At 47.0% G+C, this 20,497-nt stretch overlaps 8 protein-coding genes; 4 read left to right on the plus strand and 4 right to left on the minus strand.

Annotated features, from left to right (window-relative positions):
• Nucleotides 1–1,926, minus strand: part of GSTUM_00010441001 (uncharacterized protein) — a 2,631-nt gene extending 705 nt beyond the window's left edge. Inside the window, exon 1 of the mRNA XM_002841290.2 lies at nucleotides 31–1,926. Within this exon, the coding sequence (XP_002841336.1) occupies nucleotides 31–1,834 (1,804 nt within the window). The 5' untranslated portion in view covers nucleotides 1,835–1,926.
• A 33-nt stretch (nucleotides 1,927–1,959) lies between these two features.
• On the plus strand, nucleotides 1,960–2,650 carry GSTUM_00010442001 (uncharacterized protein; the record flags this gene model as incomplete). XM_002841291.2 has 2 exons in its annotated part: nucleotides 1,960–2,060; nucleotides 2,128–2,650. 2 exons carry the CDS (start codon nucleotides 1,960–1,962, stop codon nucleotides 2,549–2,551), a joined length of 525 nt encoding a protein of 174 aa, XP_002841337.1. The 3' UTR covers nucleotides 2,552–2,650.
• A 65-nt stretch (nucleotides 2,651–2,715) lies between these two features.
• Nucleotides 2,716–4,654, minus strand: GSTUM_00010443001 (uncharacterized protein). XM_002841292.2 has 6 exons: nucleotides 4,360–4,654; nucleotides 4,170–4,298; nucleotides 3,875–4,104; nucleotides 3,327–3,816; nucleotides 2,905–3,271; nucleotides 2,716–2,842 (listed from the first exon to the last, which is right to left on the minus strand). The coding sequence occupies exons 1-6, from the start codon at nucleotides 4,396–4,398 to the stop codon at nucleotides 2,805–2,807; spliced, it is 1,293 nt and encodes a 430-aa protein (XP_002841338.1). The 5' UTR covers nucleotides 4,399–4,654; the 3' UTR covers nucleotides 2,716–2,804.
• A 186-nt stretch (nucleotides 4,655–4,840) lies between these two features.
• On the plus strand, nucleotides 4,841–6,305 carry GSTUM_00010444001 (40S ribosomal protein S3; the record flags this gene model as incomplete). XM_002841293.2 has 5 exons in its annotated part: nucleotides 4,841–5,082; nucleotides 5,182–5,333; nucleotides 5,417–5,730; nucleotides 5,813–6,034; nucleotides 6,103–6,305. The coding sequence occupies 5 exons, from the start codon at nucleotides 4,841–4,843 to the stop codon at nucleotides 6,253–6,255; spliced, it is 1,083 nt and encodes a 360-aa protein (XP_002841339.1). The 3' UTR covers nucleotides 6,256–6,305.
• Nucleotides 6,306–6,611: 306 nt separating this feature from the next.
• Nucleotides 6,612–8,188, plus strand: GSTUM_00010445001 (uncharacterized protein; the record flags this gene model as incomplete). XM_002841294.2 has 3 exons in its annotated part: nucleotides 6,612–6,936; nucleotides 6,995–7,169; nucleotides 7,226–8,188. Exons 1-3 carry the CDS (start codon nucleotides 6,704–6,706, stop codon nucleotides 8,186–8,188), a joined length of 1,371 nt encoding a protein of 456 aa, XP_002841340.1. The 5' UTR covers nucleotides 6,612–6,703.
• Nucleotides 8,189–8,347: 159 nt separating this feature from the next.
• Nucleotides 8,348–9,087, minus strand: GSTUM_00010446001 (uncharacterized protein). XM_002841295.2 has 3 exons: nucleotides 8,971–9,087; nucleotides 8,834–8,914; nucleotides 8,348–8,779 (listed from the first exon to the last, which is right to left on the minus strand). The coding sequence occupies exons 2-3, from the start codon at nucleotides 8,888–8,890 to the stop codon at nucleotides 8,585–8,587; spliced, it is 252 nt and encodes an 83-aa protein (XP_002841341.1). The 5' UTR covers nucleotides 8,891–8,914; nucleotides 8,971–9,087; the 3' UTR covers nucleotides 8,348–8,584.
• A 603-nt stretch (nucleotides 9,088–9,690) lies between these two features.
• Nucleotides 9,691–11,403, plus strand: GSTUM_00010447001 (uncharacterized protein; the record flags this gene model as incomplete). Its single annotated transcript, XM_002841296.1, has 2 exons — nucleotides 9,691–9,865; nucleotides 9,956–11,403. The coding sequence occupies 2 exons, from the start codon at nucleotides 9,691–9,693 to the stop codon at nucleotides 11,401–11,403; spliced, it is 1,623 nt and encodes a 540-aa protein (XP_002841342.1).
• A 4,942-nt stretch (nucleotides 11,404–16,345) lies between these two features.
• Nucleotides 16,346–17,606, minus strand: GSTUM_00010448001 (uncharacterized protein). XM_002841297.2 has 7 exons: nucleotides 17,386–17,606; nucleotides 17,206–17,281; nucleotides 17,004–17,141; nucleotides 16,910–16,942; nucleotides 16,678–16,849; nucleotides 16,584–16,623; nucleotides 16,346–16,530 (listed from the first exon to the last, which is right to left on the minus strand). Exons 1-7 carry the CDS (start codon nucleotides 17,505–17,507, stop codon nucleotides 16,491–16,493), a joined length of 621 nt encoding a protein of 206 aa, XP_002841343.1. The 5' UTR covers nucleotides 17,508–17,606; the 3' UTR covers nucleotides 16,346–16,490.
• Between the last annotated feature and the right edge of the window lie 2,891 nt (nucleotides 17,607–20,497).

Raw genomic sequence — 20,497 nt, forward strand, 5'->3', positions numbered from 1 at the left:
TTTCCGTTGGCAACCGCAGTCCCCACCGACCTTCATGTCCATTCAACCAGCGTATTCCCATAAGAGCCCAGCGGTGTGATGAATACTCAATGAACCCATATCCTCTGCTCCGGCCTGCTCCGGCCTTCTCTTCCACAAATTTTGCTTGCCGAACAATTCCTTTGCCCTGCGCCTTTCTTCGTCTTTCTGCTTCACGGTCCTCATCTCCACCACGAATCAACTCTTCCTTTGACAACCGTTTCCGTTTGCCAGCCTTGGCGTCTGCGGCAAATCCAACAGCAGCCTCTCTAGCAAGCTGCTTCAAATCTTTTGCCGTGATAGATCTAGGTAAATTGCGAATGGAAAGTCGTGTAAGTGATAAATGGAGCATAGGATTTGACTGAAGGAGAGTTTTGCGTTGCTTCAAAGACGCTTCCCGGAGAAGTCTCTCGCTATTGGAAAGCTGTTGGAATGCGGGTGAAGACGCTAGAATAGTCCCTTCCTGTAAGAGAAATAGTCGACGTTTATCACCCTGTGCTTTATCTCTTTGTGCTAGGCCGGCCTCTTGAAGCTTTGTGGCTTCTGCTTTATTCACAGCCCGCGTAAGCTGGAGAATGCGGCCGTCGATTGTGTACCTTCCGCTAGGGTCGTCTCCTTCGTTTTGTAGGAGAGACTTGCCCTTTGTAGCTAGGAACTGCTGATGGGGGGCATCAGCTAGACACCTATCACAATCTTCTTTATTGAAGAAGCAGACAAAACCGGTTCCCCGAGGGCGTTCCGTAGCATGGTCCATCACGATCCTCGCATAGCGGACAGGACCAAAGCTCGATTTGAAATGCTCATGGAGGGTTTCATCGTCGGTCGAAAAGGGGAGATTGCGGATGAAGACAGTAAGTGATTTCTCTTCTTCCACAGAATAGAATTTCTTCTGTGTACCGTTTCTTTCATCTTCATCGTCGTCAAAGTCCTCAATGTCTGAACCTTCATCAGACGATGCGTCAGATGCATTGTCCATGCTCTCAGCATCATCATCTCCAATAACACCAACCCCGCTGCCCTCATCACTATCTTCAGCCGCATCTTCCCCCTTCTCCTCTTCGTCCCCATCAATATCCATATCCTCGGCCTCCTTCTTTTGCTCCCACTCATTCTTCTCCGCCGCCCAATCCACCGCAACCGTCCTTCCATCAATCTCCATCCCATTAGTCTTCTCAATAGCATTCTCGGCATTCTTGTACCCCTTCATGGTGACAAATGCAAACCCACTCATCGGGCCATTAGGCATATTCCCCTTCCTAGGAATAATAACACCTCGAACCTTCCCATAACTCTGAAAAATCTTGACCAGATCCTCCGGCTTCTTAACGCTCCACGGCAGATTTCTAACAATCAATCTAGGCGCCCGCTTCTTGACGCCCTCTCCATCTACCGTCTTCCCCTTCTTCACCTCTCCTTCGCTGAGAGCAGTCTCACGGTGTCGCTTCTCGGCAATCTCGACCTTCAATCTCCTGCCCCCGAACTCGGCGCCGTTAAATTGCTTGACAGCCTTTTGCGCGTCCTCAGGGTCAAGGAATGTGACGAAACCGAAACCGCGGGACTTTTTGGTAACGGGATCAGCGACGACGGTTGCATGTTTTAACGGTGCAATGAAGGAGAAGTGGGTCGATAGGGATTCTGTGGTCGCTGTGTATGGGAGGGAACGGATGAAAACAGTGCGTCGTTTGAGTGTATCGTCTTCGGCGCCATCCTGAGACTTTGACTTTTTCTTCCTCCTCTCTTTCCGCTCCAATCCCTCCACTTCACTGTCGTCGGAAGGGCGATTGTCTTCGTTGTTGGTTTTTGCATGTTTGGCCATTTTTTAGGTTGTTGCTAAGTGGATTTTTTTTCTCGCCCCCAAAATCGATGTTGCGCTATCGGTGGGTAGGTGTGTTTTTGCCGGGTAACTTGATATGCATAATAATACATAATATTATTATAGTAATGGTGCGCTTGGCAGCCGCCACCTTAGAACCTAGACCACGAAGCTCTGACCAAAAACAACATCAAGGCAGCTCCGGACGACAGTATGCACGATCACCGATGTAAGAAACCCTCCTCTACAGACATCCATTGCCTATTCCCAGGTTTAATCTAACAAGGCATATATAGCCCACTCCCTTCTCCAGCAACTCCCTCTCACCGTTTCCCCATTCATCCACCTTCCCACCGCCGTAACTTTACCATATTCATACCGGACACTCCCGCTATCCCTACCCCCATCATCTACTGCCCCCCCTCCAGGCAGCCCTCAAGGGGGATATGTCGTTTCACCGTCCGGAAGCTTCTCAACCACTCCCGCTGCCATAATGAGCTCTTGTCAGTCGTTGATAACACATATTCAGTCTCAGCAGAAGGCGAAGGAGCAGACGATAAAGGACTGGGAGAAGAGTATCGAGGAGAGAGAACTGATGGAGAAAAGACGGGTTGCTCCCGGTTACCTAGACACCGGGCTACGGATATTGGAACCTACAAGATCTACCCCCGTTCCTGCTCCGATTCCGGCTCCTCCAGCTGCGCCCCCAGTTCAAGATAGTACTAGCGGCGGAGGGGAAGAACTTGACAGGGTTTTCGGTAAATTAGGTGTTTAATGAATCACTATTCTAATAGTATACTCCCCCGCTCTGATGCCTTACCATGATGGTCTCGTTGAAAGAAAGTGAAGTGACCGTCCGTTAAATCGTATGCTTGAGAGCAAACTAGGAAGTAGACCGACAATGTCATTTATGTACATCAAAACCAAAAGAACTATCACCCAATAAAACAGTCTTCCATCGTAGTCACATTGCTTAGTTTTGAGTAGGTTCGGGGAGGCGCACATGGTAGTCTATACCATATCCCGTAATTAGTTAAAGATCACGCAATAACTGAAACATAAGCTATTCATACCTGAAGCACATGATATGTATCTGACCCATGGCAAACTAGGATATTGCAGCTTGGGCTCAATGATCTTAAGATATCGGACCTGAATACCCGACGTAGTGAAGTAAGGGATTTCAAACTTCACGCTGATTGGCCTCTTCTTCCGCTCAGGTTCGGCCTCCTTGACACTAGGTAAACCTAGCTCAGCCCTCATCAAAAACTCCTTTCCGCCTCCAAACTGTTTGATCTTCCAGACAATCGCAGACTTCTCGGGCGCATAGTGTACGGTTCCGATGTTTGTCCTGAATCGAGGTGAGTCCGCGTCGTCGGGAACCGGAACGATAATTTCTACGTTGTTCGCAGTAGAGCGTCGCTTGAATTGTGCTTTGGCCTTTGGAACATAAGGTGTTAATCCAACCATAACGAGCCAAGAGCCCATCACATACCTTGAGCATATACTCGATTCTTGACCCAGAATGGCTCTCAACCATACACTCTACCCAAATCAAGGGCTTCACTTGAGTATTCAACCGATAGCTCATCAGCTCAAATTCGCCATCCGGTGGAATAAAACTGATTGTTCTATCGTTTTCAAACCGCGACAACCGTACACATTGATGGAACTTGACGTCCTCCATTTCAATAGCTTTCCCTCTTGTAGTTCTACCAGTACTCTCAAACATGACCTTGTCGTTGAGACCTAACCTCAGCTCTGGCATGCCGGAGAGATAACACTTCATCTTGATAGCGCCAAGGATCTCGGATCGCAAGACGTTTCCATTGCTGTTAACGAGAAGATTAAGCGATTCAATTACGTCCAGAAAGACCTCGTTTTTGCGGTAGCGGATACCCTCTGATCTCCAACTGACGGCATTTGTGACGGCTATAGGCGGGCGGGCTTGGATCTCGAGCTTGTGGGATTCTTGGGTGATGTACCTTATAACAGTCAGCAAAAGAAATATCCCCATAATCTAGTCGCCGGTGGAGGGCAAACTCTTGAAGAATTTTAGTCTCTGTAGTTTGTGGGTACCCAAAGTCCATCATCTCGTCGAGAAGCTCGTAGATAATAACAAAGTTGTCCCGAATACTCTCTTCCTCAAGCTCCTTGAAGTATTCCGTGAATACTTCCACTATTCGGTGAAGGAATAGCAAGGTCTCAGTGGCATTAGAGTTTCGTTTTGTAAGAGCAAGCACGTAGAGGTTATTATGTCGTATATAGAGATACTAGTTTGTCTTTTCATTCAGCTGTGTTATGGCAGAGAAGGCTAGTAGGCAAGAGGCAAACCAACATTAATACCTTCATGCGAGAAGCATGGTGGAACGGCGGAACTCTCCTCCTCGGCTTCGAGTAAAAGGATAGGAAACTTTTCGACCGCTGACATGGGGATGTCCCCTCGATAGTTGCGGGCTAGTAATGTCTTTAACAAGAGTGTCAGCTTCCACGAATACTTTCCTCTGAAATCTAGCAGTCGAGCGTACCTTGCCCTTGAGATCCAGGAAAAAAACTGCCGAAGCCATTGCAAGGATATAATCGGCGTCGGGCCGAGTCGATGGTCTTTGGAAGTAGTTGTTCTCGTGGAGAGGGATAGGTTGCAACTTCCCCCCACAGCAACTGCAGAGCATATGTCTATGCCAAGGAAATTCCATGGTTAAAATAAAATCAAAGCGGGGACCAGGGGCAGATAGAAATCTAATGCAATACGGTACCGGTACGGTATCTTTCCCCTAAGCAAAAGTAAAAATCCCCTTGAAATATTCACAGCGCACTTTTATGCGGCTAGGAAAAGCACCACAAGTACAGTACTCGAGTACGGCAACATTTTATTAAGGTGAAACGCCCGAATTCATAACTTATTTTCCGTTAGAATAAGATAATTCTATTAAGTGAATATAGCTGAGTCATCGTATCTTATTTCTATTCCCCTAGTGCCCAACGATATAGTACCAGTAATAGAATCACATGGTGAATGATTTCGCTCAACTCAAAAACACGGTTACCCGGCCTATTTCAACAGAGCGTGACGCTCTTCCAGGTGATGGCGTAGGGCAAACCCCTCTTAGTCCTCCACATCCCACAAAGCAACCCACATTATCGGAAGAAAGTTTACAACCCCCCACCACCGACGAACGACAACGCTCACGACTAGCGAAGCCAGCAATCAACAGCCGGTATAATATCTCCGAAACTTCAATAACCATGGCGTAGGTCCTCCCGCCGATAATTCTTCTACCAGTGAAAAATCTGCTACAATCCAGGAAGATTCTCGAATTCTTGAACGGAAGCTGATACCTTGAATATAGATCTGCTCAATCTCAAACAATCTCCAAGCGCCGCAAGTTCGTTGCCGACGGTGTTTTCTATGCAGAGTTGAACGAGTTTTTCACTCGCGAATTGGCTGAGGAGGGTTATTCCGGCGTTGAAGTTCGTGTCACTCCTACTGTCACTGACATCAGTACGTCTACCTTCAATACAATTTCAGGGAGTGCTAGGAAAGGCAAGTTGATGGATATTTTACCAACATTAACTTTCTTTTAGTCATTCGTGCTACCCACACTCAGGAAGTCCTCGGAGAACAAGGTCGCCGTATCCGTGAACTCACATCGCTCATCCAAAAGCGTTTCAAGTTCCCCGAGAACTCTGTCTCCCTATATGCCGCCAAGGTCCAGAACCGTGGTCTTTGTGCTGTTGCCCAGTGTGAATCCCTCCGGTACAAGCTTCTCAACGGTCTTGCTGTTCGTAGAGCTTGCTATGGTGTTTTGAGATTTATCATGGAATCTGGTGCCAAGGGTTGCGAGGTTGTTGTGTCGGGAAAGCTTAGAGCTGCTAGAGCTAAGAGCATGAAGTTCACCGTGAGTACACCTTCGCGTGCTACCAGAAAAAATCTGGGCGGATTGTTGTGCAAACTGGGACCTGACAAAAATTACCCGACAGGACGGATTCATGATTCACTCTGGTCAGCCTGCCCGTGACTTTATTGACTCCGCCACTCGCCACGTTCTTCTCCGGCAGGGTGTACTTGGTATCAAGGTCAAGATCATGCGTGGAAGTGACCCCGATGGAAAGAGCGGACCCCAGAAATCTCTTCCTGACACTGTTACCGTTATCGAGCCCAAAGAAGAGGCGCCAATTGGACAACCCTCATCGCAAGACTACGTAAGCTTCCCTAGGCATTTGCACCAATTTACATAACCAAAATCTAACCACTTTATGCGCCTCTATAGGGTGCTAAGGCTGACGCTGCGCGCGCGGCCGCCACCCAAGCTCAAGCACAGGAGAATGTTGCCGCTGAGCAAGTTGGTGTCGAGGCGGGCAATGAGGATGCCGCTGCTGAATATGCTCCTCCTGCCCCTGCCGAAGATCTGGGTGGGTGGTAAAGCAGAAATCAACAAAATAATCTCAGTTAAATAAACTTCTCGTTTCCCTAGTCACCTGAACCTGATCGAAACACAGTCTCTCTTCAAAAGCTTTCTTTTAAACCGGTTTTTCTGGGATGGGTATGTTCTCTTTTTTTGCCTGTGATATATAAAATAGCAAAAAAAAGGGGGGGGTGGCCACAAACTTTGAGACTCAAATCGCAAATAGTGAAATCAATCCCACCCATATTCACAGACCATCCCAAATCATAAACCATCACTCGAAGATTGCCGAGAACCGAAGGCTTGGCTTAACCGTTAATTTAAGTCGGAGCCTCAACGTGTCCTCCCCGGGAGAGCAAGCACAAGAAGCTACTATGAGGGAGACCGCCGAATATTTCATCTATGAACCAGACTCATTCCTTCGTTCTTTTGACTACTCCGACTCCCTGTATAGCGCCATAAGAAAATGACGCAAAAAATTACCACTGGGTGGTTTATCTCCCTCTTCACTATTGTCGGTGCATGTCTTGGATTGATTTGGACAGTATTCATTGGTGATGGCGAACCCCTGATCGCATCTCTGGGCTTCAGCGGCATCGCATTTTCAGCTTCGTACTGTCTGATTGTTTGGCTTGGAGATTCTTTTAAGAGGGTTGGGTTAAAGGGGAAAGATATCTCAAAAGCGGACAGGAGAGAGCTGTATGACCTTCCATGCCATGGGCTAGGAGGTAGACTTTGCTAATGTCCCTGGGAATAGGCCGGAGACTATGGGTGCTGTTTGCGCGGTCGTCTACCTCATGTGCATGATCGTATTCTTGCCATTCGCTTTTTACGAATATTTTGTCATCTTGACGAGCGGCGGTGGAAATAGGGATGCTACGATCGAGGGAGTGGAGACTGGGAGATTATTGCACAGGTTTCCTCACAATAAGGTTATTTTACTTTGCCGAAGCGCCAGGGAAGGTTTCTGACATGCTTGGACTGGCAGTTGGGCGAATATCTTTCCGCAATTCTTTCCCTCCAGAGCATGGTGATATTAGGAGTCGCCGACGACCTTTTTGACATCCGCTGGCGCCACAAACTCTTTCTCCCGGTCATCGCCGCAATCCCGATGTTAATGGTTTACTACGTAGATTTTGGCGTCACCAATATTGTTGTTCCTACTAGTCTCCAAGAGTACATAGGGACAGCTCTCCTGGATCTTTCCTGGGGATACTATCTTTACATGGCGGCTATAGCTATCTTCTGCCCGAACTCGATCAACATTTTGGCCGGTATTAACGGTATTGAAGTTTCCCAATCTATCATAATTGGGTCTTTCATCGCTATCAACGATTTGCTATATATCTCTGTCGAAGGTCATCCAGCTACAGATTCACATCTGTTCTCGCTCTACTTCCTCCTGCCATTCCTAGGCGTTTCTCTGGCTCTGTGGTGGCACAATTGGTATCCTTCTAAAGTATTCGTGGGTGATACCTATTGTTACTTCGCCGGAATGACATTCGCGGTGGTTGGCATCCTAGGCCACTTCTCCAAAACGCTCCTACTCCTATTCGTCCCACAAATATTCAATTTCATATATTCGGCGCCCCAATTATTCCGGCTGGTGCCCTGCCCCCGCCACCGCCTACCGAAGTTCAATGCGAGGTCGGGCTTGATGGAGCCCTCTCGAGCTCCGTTTGAAAAACCACCCAAGTGGTACATCGCTCTCATTCTTGGTATACTAGAGAAGTTACGGCTGATCCGGGTATGGAGGAACAAGGAAGGTGTGATCATGGAGTGCTCAAATCTCACCTTAATCAACCTCTGGATCGTAACATTTGGTCCTATGAGAGAAGATAAAGCTACGATGGGACTCATGGGATTGCAAATTGCCTGCTCGATAATTGGCCTATTAATCAGACATAAAGCTGCGCTGTTAGTATTTCCTCATGATAATTTAAGTATATAATCAGTTACCGGTATAATGGGTGGGTGGTTTTTCTATTGTATTTTTATTATTTGTATCTCCTTTCTAGAGTTAGTGTTTCTGGGTTTTAGACGGAAATATATCATAATTGGGCCTTTCAAACAAGCCAAAAAAAAAAAAAAAAGGTTTGTATGGTCACGCTTTCCCCATACCAAACACTTATTCTCTATCTATCCCCTTTCCCGTACGCCGGACAAGAGAAGTCAGTTGCTATCATCGCCCGCGGAAACTCACTTAGACCATAACCACACGCAAAAAAAAAAAAAGGCCATATTAGAGACCATAATATCCATTCCACGCCAAGAACCCCTTCCCCTCTTGTCCCAACCACCCCACCTAGCTCCCTTGAAGAAAGCCCCAGCTTTCCACACACTCACTCTAGTTCTTCTTCTTTCCTTGGCTAGCCTTCGCCCTCGCCTTAGCCGCCTTCTTCCTGCCACTCCGGATCATAACCACACTCAAGAAACTTCCCACAACTGCAATCCCGACCAGAATCAAAATGACCGGAATGCGGATCGCCCACACGCGTGGCGGGAACAGGTCGTGGAGTTGGTGGCCCTCGTCCACAAAGGGCTGTTCCAGAGCATTAGCGGAGAAGGGAGTAGATTAGGGGTGGGGAAGGAGTACCATAAATAGGGTCCAAATACTATAGTACAGGAACACGATGGATGCGACCATTAGCATCATGACGCCTATGAGCTTTGCAAGCTGGATTTTCACCTCACGTTAGCACTGGAATTTCGGGGGGGAGGGCTAGGGCACACCATGGCTAAAATCAAAAAAAAAAAGAGGGGGTGGACGGGTTCGGAGTTCGAAGTTTCTGTGGAGGGGGGTTTTTTGTGAAAGAAAGGAGCGTGATGAAGTTTCTGGTAAGTGATGGCTGGGGGTTGGAACAAGCGCTTCTGTCATTCAGGGGCAGCGGCTCTGGGTGCTAGAATACTTAGCCTTTCTTTTCTTGGCGGTCATATGGTCTCACTCGGTTTTTTGTTGAGTTATAGATGTGAATCGTATGATATAATAATATTATTATGATGATAATATTATTATAAGCCTTGATATCTTCCATCAATAAGCAATTAAAGTTAGCCCACAACTATATATGTGCAACCATGAGTGAAAGCCGAACAGGAAAAGTATAGGACAAAGGATGCGTCTAGATAACAAAGGAACAAAGGGTTTCTAGAAGCAATATCAGCAGTAGATGGTGCGTAGGAGGGTCTGGAGTTTTAGGTGACGGGTACTACTCGAGTATAGGTTGTCGGGAGTGCTTATTGACCCACCAAACTTCGGGCGGATTTTGCGTCCTCTGCAGGAATTTCATCCGCATCCCTTCCCGAGAGCAAGTTAACCCTAACCCATTACTCACAAACGCGAACTTCGAGTCAATTTACGGGACGACGCGTCGTCCATGAATTAGAATCATCACTCAGTTCCCCTCTCTCCCCACTACAAACCTACGATATTCCACGCACAAGAGATCCAACATGTACCGACAAGAACCAGCGAAACGCGTGCGAGCGATCGATTCGAAAAAACATTGGGCGGGAGTAGACTTTAAGCAATTATTCTACCCGCACCGTCTGAACTTCTACAATACCCCTCCCACGACAGAAATTACTCTGGATGAGTTCGAGCAATGGGCTATCGACAGGCTAAGAAGTCAGTTACTTTCATATTCAGAACTTTCCCCGATTATTTAGAAAACTAGCTCGCATGGTGGAAGACTGGCTTATATGGGATAATGCGCAGTCCTTGGAGAAATCGAATCTTGCCTCTACCGGAACATGACCGCAGCAGAGCTCCAGGATGTTATTATAAAAAAACTTCAGAAGGACCTTCTCCCACTTGGGGCGAACTCCGCAGCGGGGGGGGGTTCCAAGTTCCAGGATAGCAAAATCGCCAAGCAACAGGACGAGCGACGGAAGGACCACTACTCACATTACACCCTCCGATTGGCATTCGCGCGGTCCGAAGACCTACGAAAGAGGTTCCTGGCGACCGAGACGATCCTTTTCAAGCTGCGGTACAATAGCGATGATACCCAAGAGCGACAAGCGTTTATCGAGAGCTTGGGATTTGATTGGGAATTTTTGTCGGTTGAGGAGAAGGTGGCCATGCGGGAGGACTTGCTTGCGGGCACGGGGACGAAGAGCAATGAAGCCGATGCAGTTTTTGAGGCTGGGTTTTTTAGGGTTGATTGGGAGAAGGTGTACGATCTTGTTGATCAGAGGAAAGTGCTTCTGCGTGGGGGGAAGGCATATGTACCAGAGTCACAGCAGTCTTCATTAGTGATTGCGGAGTTTACGGCGAGGCTGGAGAAGGCGCTTGAGGCATGTTTGCTTCCTCCCCAAGTTTTTTCCTCGCGTAGGAGAAATAGATCACTAACGATATCAACGCAGCTCACCGCCCGAGCCCTCCCAAGACTCGACGAAGACGACCGTTTAATCCCCATACTAAACCACCTCTCCCGCGGCTTCATAGCACCAGAGTACAACACCAGCATGACCGCCACAACTCTCAATGGTGCCAGCTTAACTGCGGCCGTAATCGACGATCTGGTCCAGTACTTTCCCATGTGCATGCGACAACTGCATACCACCCTCCGCCGGGAAAAGCACCTCCTACACAACGGCCGTCTCCAATATAACCTCTTCTTAAAAGGCATAGGCCTAAGCGTCGACGAAGCCCTCATCTTCTGGCGCAAATCCTTCTCCCGCATCGACGATGACGAGTTCCAGAAAAAATACCGCTACAACGTCCGCCACGGCTACGGCCTTGAGGGAACACGAAGGAACTACAAACCCATGTCCTGTCAGCAGATCTTGACAGATAGACGCCCAGCTGCGAACCAAGTCCACGGGTGCCCCTATCGCGAGGTCGCGATCGACAACCTGGTCGTAGGATTGGGCACTATGGGCGTTAGCGACAGGGACGTTATCAGACACGTCCGCGAAGATATCGAAGCAAAGAAGTACCATGTTGCCTGCAGTCGCGTGTTTGAACATACACACGCCAAGGAGCTCAAGCGGGAGAAGGAGGCCGGTGGCTGGTCTGGGGGGCTCACAGAGAACATTATTCATCCGAATGAGTACTTTACCCGCAGCTTTGGGCTCAAGAATCCTGGGAGCGTAGAGGCCACCAATGCTATCGCCCCTCCTGCTAGTGGCGGGAGCGGGCAAAGTATGGAGATGGACTGATTGATTTGATTGATTGATTGATTGATTGATTGATTAACGTAGTTATATATTATAATAATATATATATATATCCTTCCACTGTTACCGTACCATTGTGTTGTGACACTTGTATTCTCGCTGTTCCCTCCCACAATCTAGTTACATAGCAGTGCGATACAGTCAGTATGTGTAGTTCCTCCATCCCAACCACACCGCATGAAATAACCCCCACCTCCCCCTGAAATGTAAAAAAAAAAAGCACTTTCCCTCTCTCCTTCCTCCCTTTCCCACTTGTACAAATCCCCACAAACAACTCTTCACCCCGAAACAACCTTCCCCTAATAATAGTAACCAATAACCAGCCCTTTCCCGAGTGATCTCTCATGAGGATCGGACGTTGATCTCCAGGGTTCCGAATTTATTTTCTGTTGGTTGGTGGTCCGCGATGCCGTCTGCGGCACGATATCATATGTATAACTTGTACACGGTACCATGCTGTACCCATACGGTACTGTACTAGGGGGTTGATAATAATCGGGATCACTTCCAAAAAAAGATGCGGCATTTATATGAAGACCAGGCCAGATTAGGAAGTTTGAGTGATAGCTGGTGAGTATTTTTTGGTGTCAGCAAAAAGTGAGTGGCACTTCCAAAAGGAGGTACTCTACAAGTGATATCTTGTGAATATGTTTACGAATGAAAAACAAAGACTTTATAAAAATTTAATCTACAGAAATCAATATCGAGTAGGGCCATTCTTAGCATCTATCATGGCCTGCAAACGTTGTGGCATGCTTCTAATGAGACCCTCCAGCCTGTTGTTTGGAATGGCATTCAAAACAGCATTTAGCGCCGTTTCTAAGGTTTAAAGATCCCCTATCTGGTCTCATGTTTCCCTCAATTCATTTTCCATATTAAGCAAAGTGCTTTGATCAGGTTAAGATCTGGTGACTGTGCTGGCCATCTTGTAGTCTCCATTACATTTAAATCCTGATACCGAGTTGCAAAACCCTTATGGCCTGGGGCCCCATCCTCCACAACTGTTGCCCATCCATAATATTCACAACAATGATGCCAGAAAGGCACGAGATGTAGATACATGACGTTTCTGACATAAAGGACTGAGTCAACCTTGGCTTTGGGAGGGATAAAAACTAGTTTTGACCTCATGGTACAGCAAAAGGCACCCCATACCATCTGTGATTCCTGTCCAGACTCAAAGGTTTTATCAATACAATTGGGATAAAACTCTTCTTTAGATTTTCGCATTACACAGGAGCGGTTCTCAAAGCTGACAGTTGAAAAAGTTAATTCATCCATCCATAGAACTTGGAGCCAGTCCTCATAGGTCCAGTTCAATTGTTTGCGACACCTGTTAGGAATACCAGAACCCGATACCTAGAAACCATCCTAGGTAGGGTAACCCCACTCGGAATTGGAATCTCTGGTCTCCAACACCCCCCTCCAGCTCCCTTACAGGGCCTGCGCGTCATCATATATATCAATCTTAGTTGTGTCCTGTGACTATATTACCACAGAATTGAAGGTGTTAGAATAACACCATATACGTCGTCGCCGTCCGTCCAACCAGATCCTGTTCGCAGGATATATGAGAGGGGACCTTCTGCAAGGTCCGGGAAGTGGAATGGAGTGATTCGGTCAGCTACTCAGAGAGGTACCTGGCTTCAAAAACATGATACCTTTGGCACAGGCCGTAGGTAACAGGACGATTTCGCACAAAGAGATGGTATCAAATGGTAAAGGATCTTTACTAGAGACCAATACATTTACATCCACCAGAAGAGTCTAGAACTCCAAAGGACACTACCAAAGAAGCCAACAAACTTCACGGAGTGTTGTGACTGGGTTTCGGAACACGTTATAATTATGGGGTGATTCTCAATACTACAATAGTTACTGAAACCTACTACCCCAAGAGCAACCAAGGGTTGCCGACCAAGGGATTAATTACCAATCTGGTGGAATAGCTTCCTGCAAGTTAATAGGAAGTCCAGAGAAAATCTATTGGTTGAGTATGGAGTTACAAAGGATCAGAGTCAGATGACCTACGATGGTTGTAATGACAACCACCTTTGCAGATATAGCCATGGATAAAACTGATCATTTTTATCAATGGCAAAGACAATTGGAGCCAACTCAGTTCGACTTAAGAACTAGGCCATAAGTCTAAAGACTCTGCTAATTGGGATATTACTATTCGGGATAGCAAGCTTCCTAAGAAGAAATATTGTAATTACCAAAGAGGGTGTGATGGTTTTCAGGGTCCACAAGTGTTCGCACCTTGGAAGAAAACTCAACGTCGCGAATTACGATTGAAGAAGTACATAGTTGTATGATAAATAGATGTAGTCCGCAAACACTCAGACGCGGAATATAAATATCGAAGTGCCTCCCAAGCTTTAGACATCATTAAGCAATGGAGAAGAGACCTTAACAATATAATATTGTTTTTACCATTCTACCCTACTTTACCTATTTTACTTTGCTCCTAGTAGTCATAAACAAAACGAGCAAAGTCCGAGCCTTCCTAGACAATCTCCGTCTACAGAAACGAATCTCAATTGGCCTAGACAACTTTGAAGTCTATCAAGTTGTCTCCGCCTAACAACATCACACAATATATATTGGTCAATTTACTGGCTGAATAGTAAACTTTCTTCTCAGTACTTGACAGTGATAACCCATTGACTCCATCACATACTTTACTATATGTACACAACAAGCATATCCTAATTCTATGCATATTTCATCCTAGCTGAGACGTTATGTTCGGCCATTGCAGGTTACAAAGGTTTTCAAGCATTGTTTTTCCTTATCATTAAAGATTGGAGAGCGACCAGAACGATGGGCATTCAATGGGGTACCATTTTCTTTAGCCTGCCTATAAATCTATAAGAATACTGTTAGATCTGATATCCTTCTTGCAATGAAACTCGACTACTTACCTTTTCACAAACTCACTGACTAATGTTAAAGTATTGTCACGAACGTGGCTTAGCGAGGAAAGGGTTTTCACGTGACACATGGTTATGAGTCACAGGTATGTTATTGTTTTGCGCATATGACCTATTCGGGTTATATGATTTGTTATGTGTGGGATTTGTGATGCTTTCGCACATGGCTCAAGTATGAGTCATGGGACATGCGCCTGACGAGTATGCCTTACGAGTGTGACTTACGGGTAAGCCTTGCGCATATGATTTATATTTCGCACATGACCTCATTATGATGTCATGGGTTTCGTGCATATGACTCAGTTGAGTCATATGACTTGTTTATTGCGTTATGATTGGTTTATGAGTTTTGCACATGACCTCGCTATGAGGTCATGGGTTTTGAGCATGTGACCACTTCGGTCATATGACTAGTTTGTTATGATTTAGTTTCGCACATGTGACCACTTTAGGTCACATGACTAAAGGCGGGAAGAACACTATATAAGGAGGCTGATGAGGTCGAGGAAGATAGGTTCTTCACGCTTTGTTCTAAGTACTTTTCCTACTTATTACTTTAATGAATATAAAACACCTTTACGATCTTTATCCTTATTGCAACGTTATTGTTACGCTAAGGAAGGCACTTTATGAAGAAGAGTTAGAGAAAGCTTACGATACGCGTTCCCAGTAGAAGACAAGGGTCTTGTACTATCGGTAACGTAGGCAGAGGCCTAACTATCGTAAGATAAAAGAAGAAGACAGGAAGAGAAGTATCGTTCCCCGTCGCCAAGCACTAACTATCCAGAGAGGGATCGTTACAGGTATCTACTAATTCTTGTCCAATTCCACCCTACACCATCTTGAAGAGTACTAACCTGAACGTGTTCATCACGTGTAGTTTTACAATGTCGAACACCGACTGGGTTTTGTTCACAAATTCCTTTTTGTTGCATCATGTTTGGTGCTTGTTTTTGTTATGGCTGTTGTGAGGAACGTGATATCTTGAAATCTGATTACCTGGTCGATAGAAAGGGGTATTACTAACAGGAAATGGCACAGGAGTTTTGTGCTACCGGTCCTGAAATACCCTTATACCCGAGTACACGGTACCATGCTGTACCCGTACTGTACAGTACGGTACTAGTACACGCGTGTCGCGTTTGTTGGACCATTTTCTGGTCGGCCGGCGGGAACGGGATGGGACGGGAAGGTTCGTCCCGGGCCAGGGGCACGGTGCTCATACAGTTACGAGTATGATAACTTGTACGTACTCGTGCTAGTGTGGGGGGGGGGTGTACTCGTACTCGTCGGGACAAATAGGGAAGGGGCAAGGCAAGCAAAAGAGTTCTCCATTCATAAGTTGAGAAATTTAGGGTGTACCATACCGGTATGGTATGATGGGAGGGGGGGGGGATACAAGTTAGCGCCAGCCGTGGAACACGGTTAGCCAAGCCAATGGATGCGGTAGGCGCAGATTTTAGACCCTACCTGTTTTTGTCCTTGTGCTTCGCCCCTGACGAGAGAGGGATTACCTACCGGTACTGGTACTGTACAGTAGGTTATTCGAGTTTATCTTCTTGTATATTATGCGTACCGTACGTGTGGATTTTGTTTCCGGGAGACGGCACTCCTGGCTTGGACTGAGTATCCGCTTGATCGTCAGTTCCGCTGGTCGTGCCGGATAGTGGACGATTGTGGGCAGCAGCATATACAGTACAGTACGAGTACCTTTTCAGCACTTCTGACGTGAGGTGCCGATTGGGACCTCGTGATTGATGGTCCATGTACAGTACGGGTACGAGTACTCGTAAGGATCGTATTTGGGCTTTTTGGGTGATACAGGATCTCGACCGGGTTTAATAGGTGGGCTTTTATGCATTAATAACACAAGAACTGCACTTCAGGCACCAATTGGTTCCTGCAGGAAGCTCAGGCACCACTAGATGGATTCTTACTATTGTTCACTGAAACGGTATCAACTTGGTTGAGAAATTACAGTATGATTAAAATATCTAGCGTATGCAATTACATGACAGATCATGGACCTTTTTGCTCTCTCCCCCCCCCCGTATGTATACGGCGCAAAACGGAAAGACAGGCGAGAAAATGAAAACAGTGAGCCTTAACAATCCTTCAAACGCTAAGGAAATCTTACCGGTTGCAATGTCCCCAGTCAACCTGGCACCAATTCCTAATTTGTCGTAAGTAAGATCCATCTAGAAGTTAAAAATAGGGAGAACTCACGCAGCGCCGCAGAAATCAGGACCGGATCCACAGAAGTTGGCTAATTGGTTATCAGTATCAGAATGCATGGAGCAAAGGCGTTAAGGGTACTCACATCCAGAGCAACACAAGCCACCCCCACACCTCTTGTTCACGATGGGACCGCAATTCTGCTCAGCGCCAGCGGTACCCTGCGGTGGTGGAGGAGGGGGTGGAACCGGGCGCTGGTCACAAACGCCGAAACCAGGCTGACAACCGGCACCACAGTAGTCGGATTGAGCTTGTTCCTACGACAAATTTACTATCAGCTCCGCACACACACCACATGTGGGATGGCTCTATCTTACCCCATTCTTAGGCCCGCAGTGACCATTAACAGACTGTTCCAGCCAAGCTTGTTAGCGAGTGAAGCGTTATGAGGGTAAGAAATCATGAACATACACAACAACGGTAGTAAAATCCTCCGGGGCCGGCACCAGGGCACGAAATACCGCCTGAATCTGCACCACAGATATCGATTGATGGGACTGAAGAGGGGAAGGATCCGCCGCCTGTTGGAGTGCCACCGCCAGTGGAACCCTAATTTTTCAAAACCTAGTTAGGGAGAGAGTTCCCGGACATTGGAAGCATGAATATTCCTTACAGCACACGAGGAACCGGCACCACTGTATGCCTTTAGACAAGTAGCAGGGTCACAATGGGCGGCACTTGTATCACACCTAAACCTCCGTTTAGCAATCATAGAAGAAAAAAGAGAGGGGCAAACAACGAGAGGGATGAGGGTAGAAAGATCGATTGTCAAGCACAGCACAAGGAAACAAACCATCCGTATTGACTGCAACAAGTACCGGCAGCACAAATCTGATTTCCATAGGAAGGACCGCAATTTTGAGCGAAGACGGAGGTCACCAAACCCAAGACAACGAAGAGCGAAAGACGAGTCATGACGAAGCGAAGGTGGGGTTTGTAGAAGAAAACCGGGAAAATGGGCTTTTAGCAGACCTATGATTAGGGGGAAATGAACGATTGAAAGGGCTAGGGAAATGTGAAAGGGAAGGGAAGGGTGAGGGAGAAGGGGTGGGGAGGAGTCAAAATGGTGGGAGGAAGAGGAGTCTAAATAGCAATACATACTCGGCGTGATAGCCACCAACACCGCATTTTAAAGGCTATCATTGGGATACAAGCATGGCTTGACCTTGGCGGGCTGTGATGTGTAATACTGTAAAAGGTACTTGTACTCGAATACCTGTAGCATTAGCATACAGTAAGAAGTATTGGGCATGGAGAAAAAAAACAAAATATTGGACGATTGAGGGAATTGGGATGGAGGGAATCCTGGTGCAAGGCACGACCATGTGACACAGCATTGTGAAGGCTAGCTTCTTGGTCTACAAGTAGAAAGACACATGCTTCGGCTATCTGGGCTGAAAAGCTACTTCTTGGTTTGGTTGGTCCTTGCATTCCACTTGTATCATATCATACGGTACACAGTGTTCTCTCTACCCAGACAACTTACAGACAGTGATCTATTGCCCAACTCTCCCCCCACCCGCGCTCAGCCAGCGGAGTGCGCGGCGCTCTTGCGGTACGGCACCAACATGGTACCAGTATTTGTCCTCGTACCGTAGATTGAAAACCACTTGTCAAATGGTATGATACTTGTAAAGGGTTCAGTCGTAAAAATGCCAAGAATTGGTGTTTTACGCCCAAATTTGAGGTACCTGTAATTGGCACCTGTCTCTCTGGACACTTTACTAACTTAACTGGCGAGTAGCGAATTTATCGGTACTCTACAATAGCCTGTCTCTGGTCATCAGGAGAGCCTCTTAAATCTCGGGCAAACGGTACCGGTACTACAGTAGTATCAAGGGGATACCATGTCTCGCCTATATTATCCGCTACGTGTAATAACGATAGGTCCACTCCCACAGTTAAACCCCTGAGAAATGCCCTTACTTTCTTTTCCTTGGCTCAGGAGACTCACTTCCGTTTTCATGAAAAAAAGCCGCCCGTCTCAAAGGGGCAGATCCAGGCACAACAGACGACTCTGGGGTCTGCAAATTTTAACAGGGACGAATCACGGTACCGGTACGGTACTCGAGTACCCCTATGGCAATCACCGAGAGCAAATCTCCTAGTCTACTCTAGTACAAGTCCCCGCGCGCGTGTACCCGTAGGGCACGAACACAGGGGGTAAAAATTGAATGCTCGGGTTCTTCATGCTAAGAACCTACCGGTATGCTTGAGTATCATGCTACCCTAGTACCGGTGCGGTGCTGGTCTGGGTACGGTAACTCGTATACTGATTACCGGTACCCTACTGCACTCGAGCAGATGTGCCCCTGGTGAGATTGCATTCCATTACCAGATTTATCGCTGGCCATGCAACTCAGTTTACCGGCTCCGCACGGAACTGTGCCTACGGGGCGGGGTGCACAAAAATTATCTGAGAAACGGGCCGGCTAGACACCATAGGTACTAGTACCGTGCTACCACAGAATAGCGAGGTGAAAGGTGTCTCGCCTACGCTGTACGAGTACTCGAGTACGGTAACCTACTGTACTTGTACTAGTACTTCAAGTTGTAAAGGTGCTTGTGGGTACCAAATGAACAAACCACTAACGCGAGGTGCCCAGGGAGGAAGGACCCTTTATCCTAGTCTATTCGGGTGCGTCCCAAGCTTTCTGCTCAACACCATCTTGTGCTGCGGACACCCACTCCCCAACACCAGAATCTGGTGACTTTTACCAAAAATACCGGTACTGGAGTGCGTACCGGTATTTTGGGAATTGGAGGCGAGAATGCCGTTCAATGCTTTACAGCGGACGGGTGATCATGTGATTCGGAACCAATTTCTTGCGCCGTTCGCGTGCGTTTGGCGCTTCCGCGGCTCTGAATATTATCTATCTCTCTGGATGCATCGGCCAGAGATGGGAGCAGCAGTGCTAATGCGTGCAGCGATTGTGGAAGGCTGGTCGGATACTGTAAAAATTCGTATGTTCCACCATCTCTGTCAGGCATCTAACCTCCGCATTCAGAGACAAAACACCAGGAAGTGTTTACCTGACGCGGATTTGGGATATGCTTTCCTCGGTCAGTCACCAGCAAAATAGCTGCAGCTCCAACCTGACGGCATGCGCGAGCTTTCCTGGATTATTTTTGTGGGATCGTGTGATTCGGGTAAGGGCGGAATGGCCGGGAAAAAAACGGGAGCTGTGGCATCAAAACACTGGCAGTACTTATGATGGGATGATTCTCGCGCAGTAATGACTGCTTAGATGATACCCGGAGCGGTGTTTTGACATACTTTCTCGGAGTCTGCAGGATGGTAGTTCCATGCGAGAATTACTGTCGGATTCAAGGCTGCTGATTAATAAGGAGAGGCGTCTCGTTATTTTGTCCTAGGATTCGGTATACTCGAGTACAGTAATAACACCCGGTCGTGTTACTCGAGTATGGTATTGTACGACATGCTGCTCCTCGCACCTGGTGATATAAGTACTGGTACAAAAAGTTCATCCCATTTCCTTAGTCTCTTGCATTGGGTTTTTGGTTCTTCCAACAATTGGAGTAATGTGCCTTTATTTGGTCTCCATTGAGCCTTTTCGGCAGAGACCTTACATTACCGTATTGTGCCGGTAGGGCAGGTCAGATGGTGAATGATTCACGGCCCTTCTGCTGCACAGAGACAATACCGGTAGGCGCGGTACCCTACAGTGCTCGAGTACGGCACTTGAATTAGTACTTACTTGTCGAGAATAGATTTCGTGAGGTATAACCGTACGAGTATTATACTATGCTCGTTGAATTCAAGAGTATCCGAAAATCCAGCCCACCTTAAGATTTTGGAAACTGCTCACAATACCACCAGTTTCACCGGAACTTTGAGTAACTTGCGGTAACTTTAAATCACTTCTGCAGTTTAATGATATTTA

The sequence above is a fragment of the Tuber melanosporum genome (assembly GCF_000151645.1).
Source record: "Tuber melanosporum whole genome shotgun sequence assembly, scaffold_7, strain Mel28".
NCBI classification, from domain to species: Eukaryota; Fungi; Ascomycota; class Pezizomycetes; order Pezizales; family Tuberaceae; genus Tuber; species Tuber melanosporum.

Bases quoted from the DNA above. Each gene is read 5' to 3' on its own strand.
- GSTUM_00010443001 (XM_002841292.2), bottom strand. From the start codon at position 4,398: ATGGCTTCGGCAGTTTTTTTCCTGGATCTCAAGGGCAAG. The intron at 4,299-4,359 runs GTACGCTCGACT...CTCTTGTTAAAG, and splicing joins TCCTGGATCTCAAGGGCAAG to ACATTACTAGCCCGCAACTA. The intron at 3,817-3,874 runs GTTTGCCCTCCA...GACTGTTATAAG, and splicing joins GAGACTAAAATTCTTCAAGA to GTACATCACCCAAGAATCCC.
- GSTUM_00010446001 (XM_002841295.2), bottom strand. From the start codon at position 8,890: ATGCTAATGGTCGCATCCATCGTGTTCCTGTACTATAGTATTTGGACC. The intron at 8,780-8,833 runs GTACTCCTTCCC...GCTCTGGAACAG, and splicing joins GTATTTGGACCCTATTTATG to CCCTTTGTGGACGAGGGCCA.
- GSTUM_00010448001 (XM_002841297.2), bottom strand. From the start codon at position 17,507: ATGACTCGTCTTTCGCTCTTCGTTGTCTTGGGTTTGGTGACCTCCGTC. The intron at 17,142-17,205 runs GTAAGGAATATT...TTGAAAAATTAG, and splicing joins GTGCCGGTTCCTCGTGTGCT to GGTTCCACTGGCGGTGGCAC. The intron at 16,943-17,003 runs GTATGTTCATGA...TGGCTGGAACAG, and splicing joins GATTTTACTACCGTTGTTGT to TCTGTTAATGGTCACTGCGG.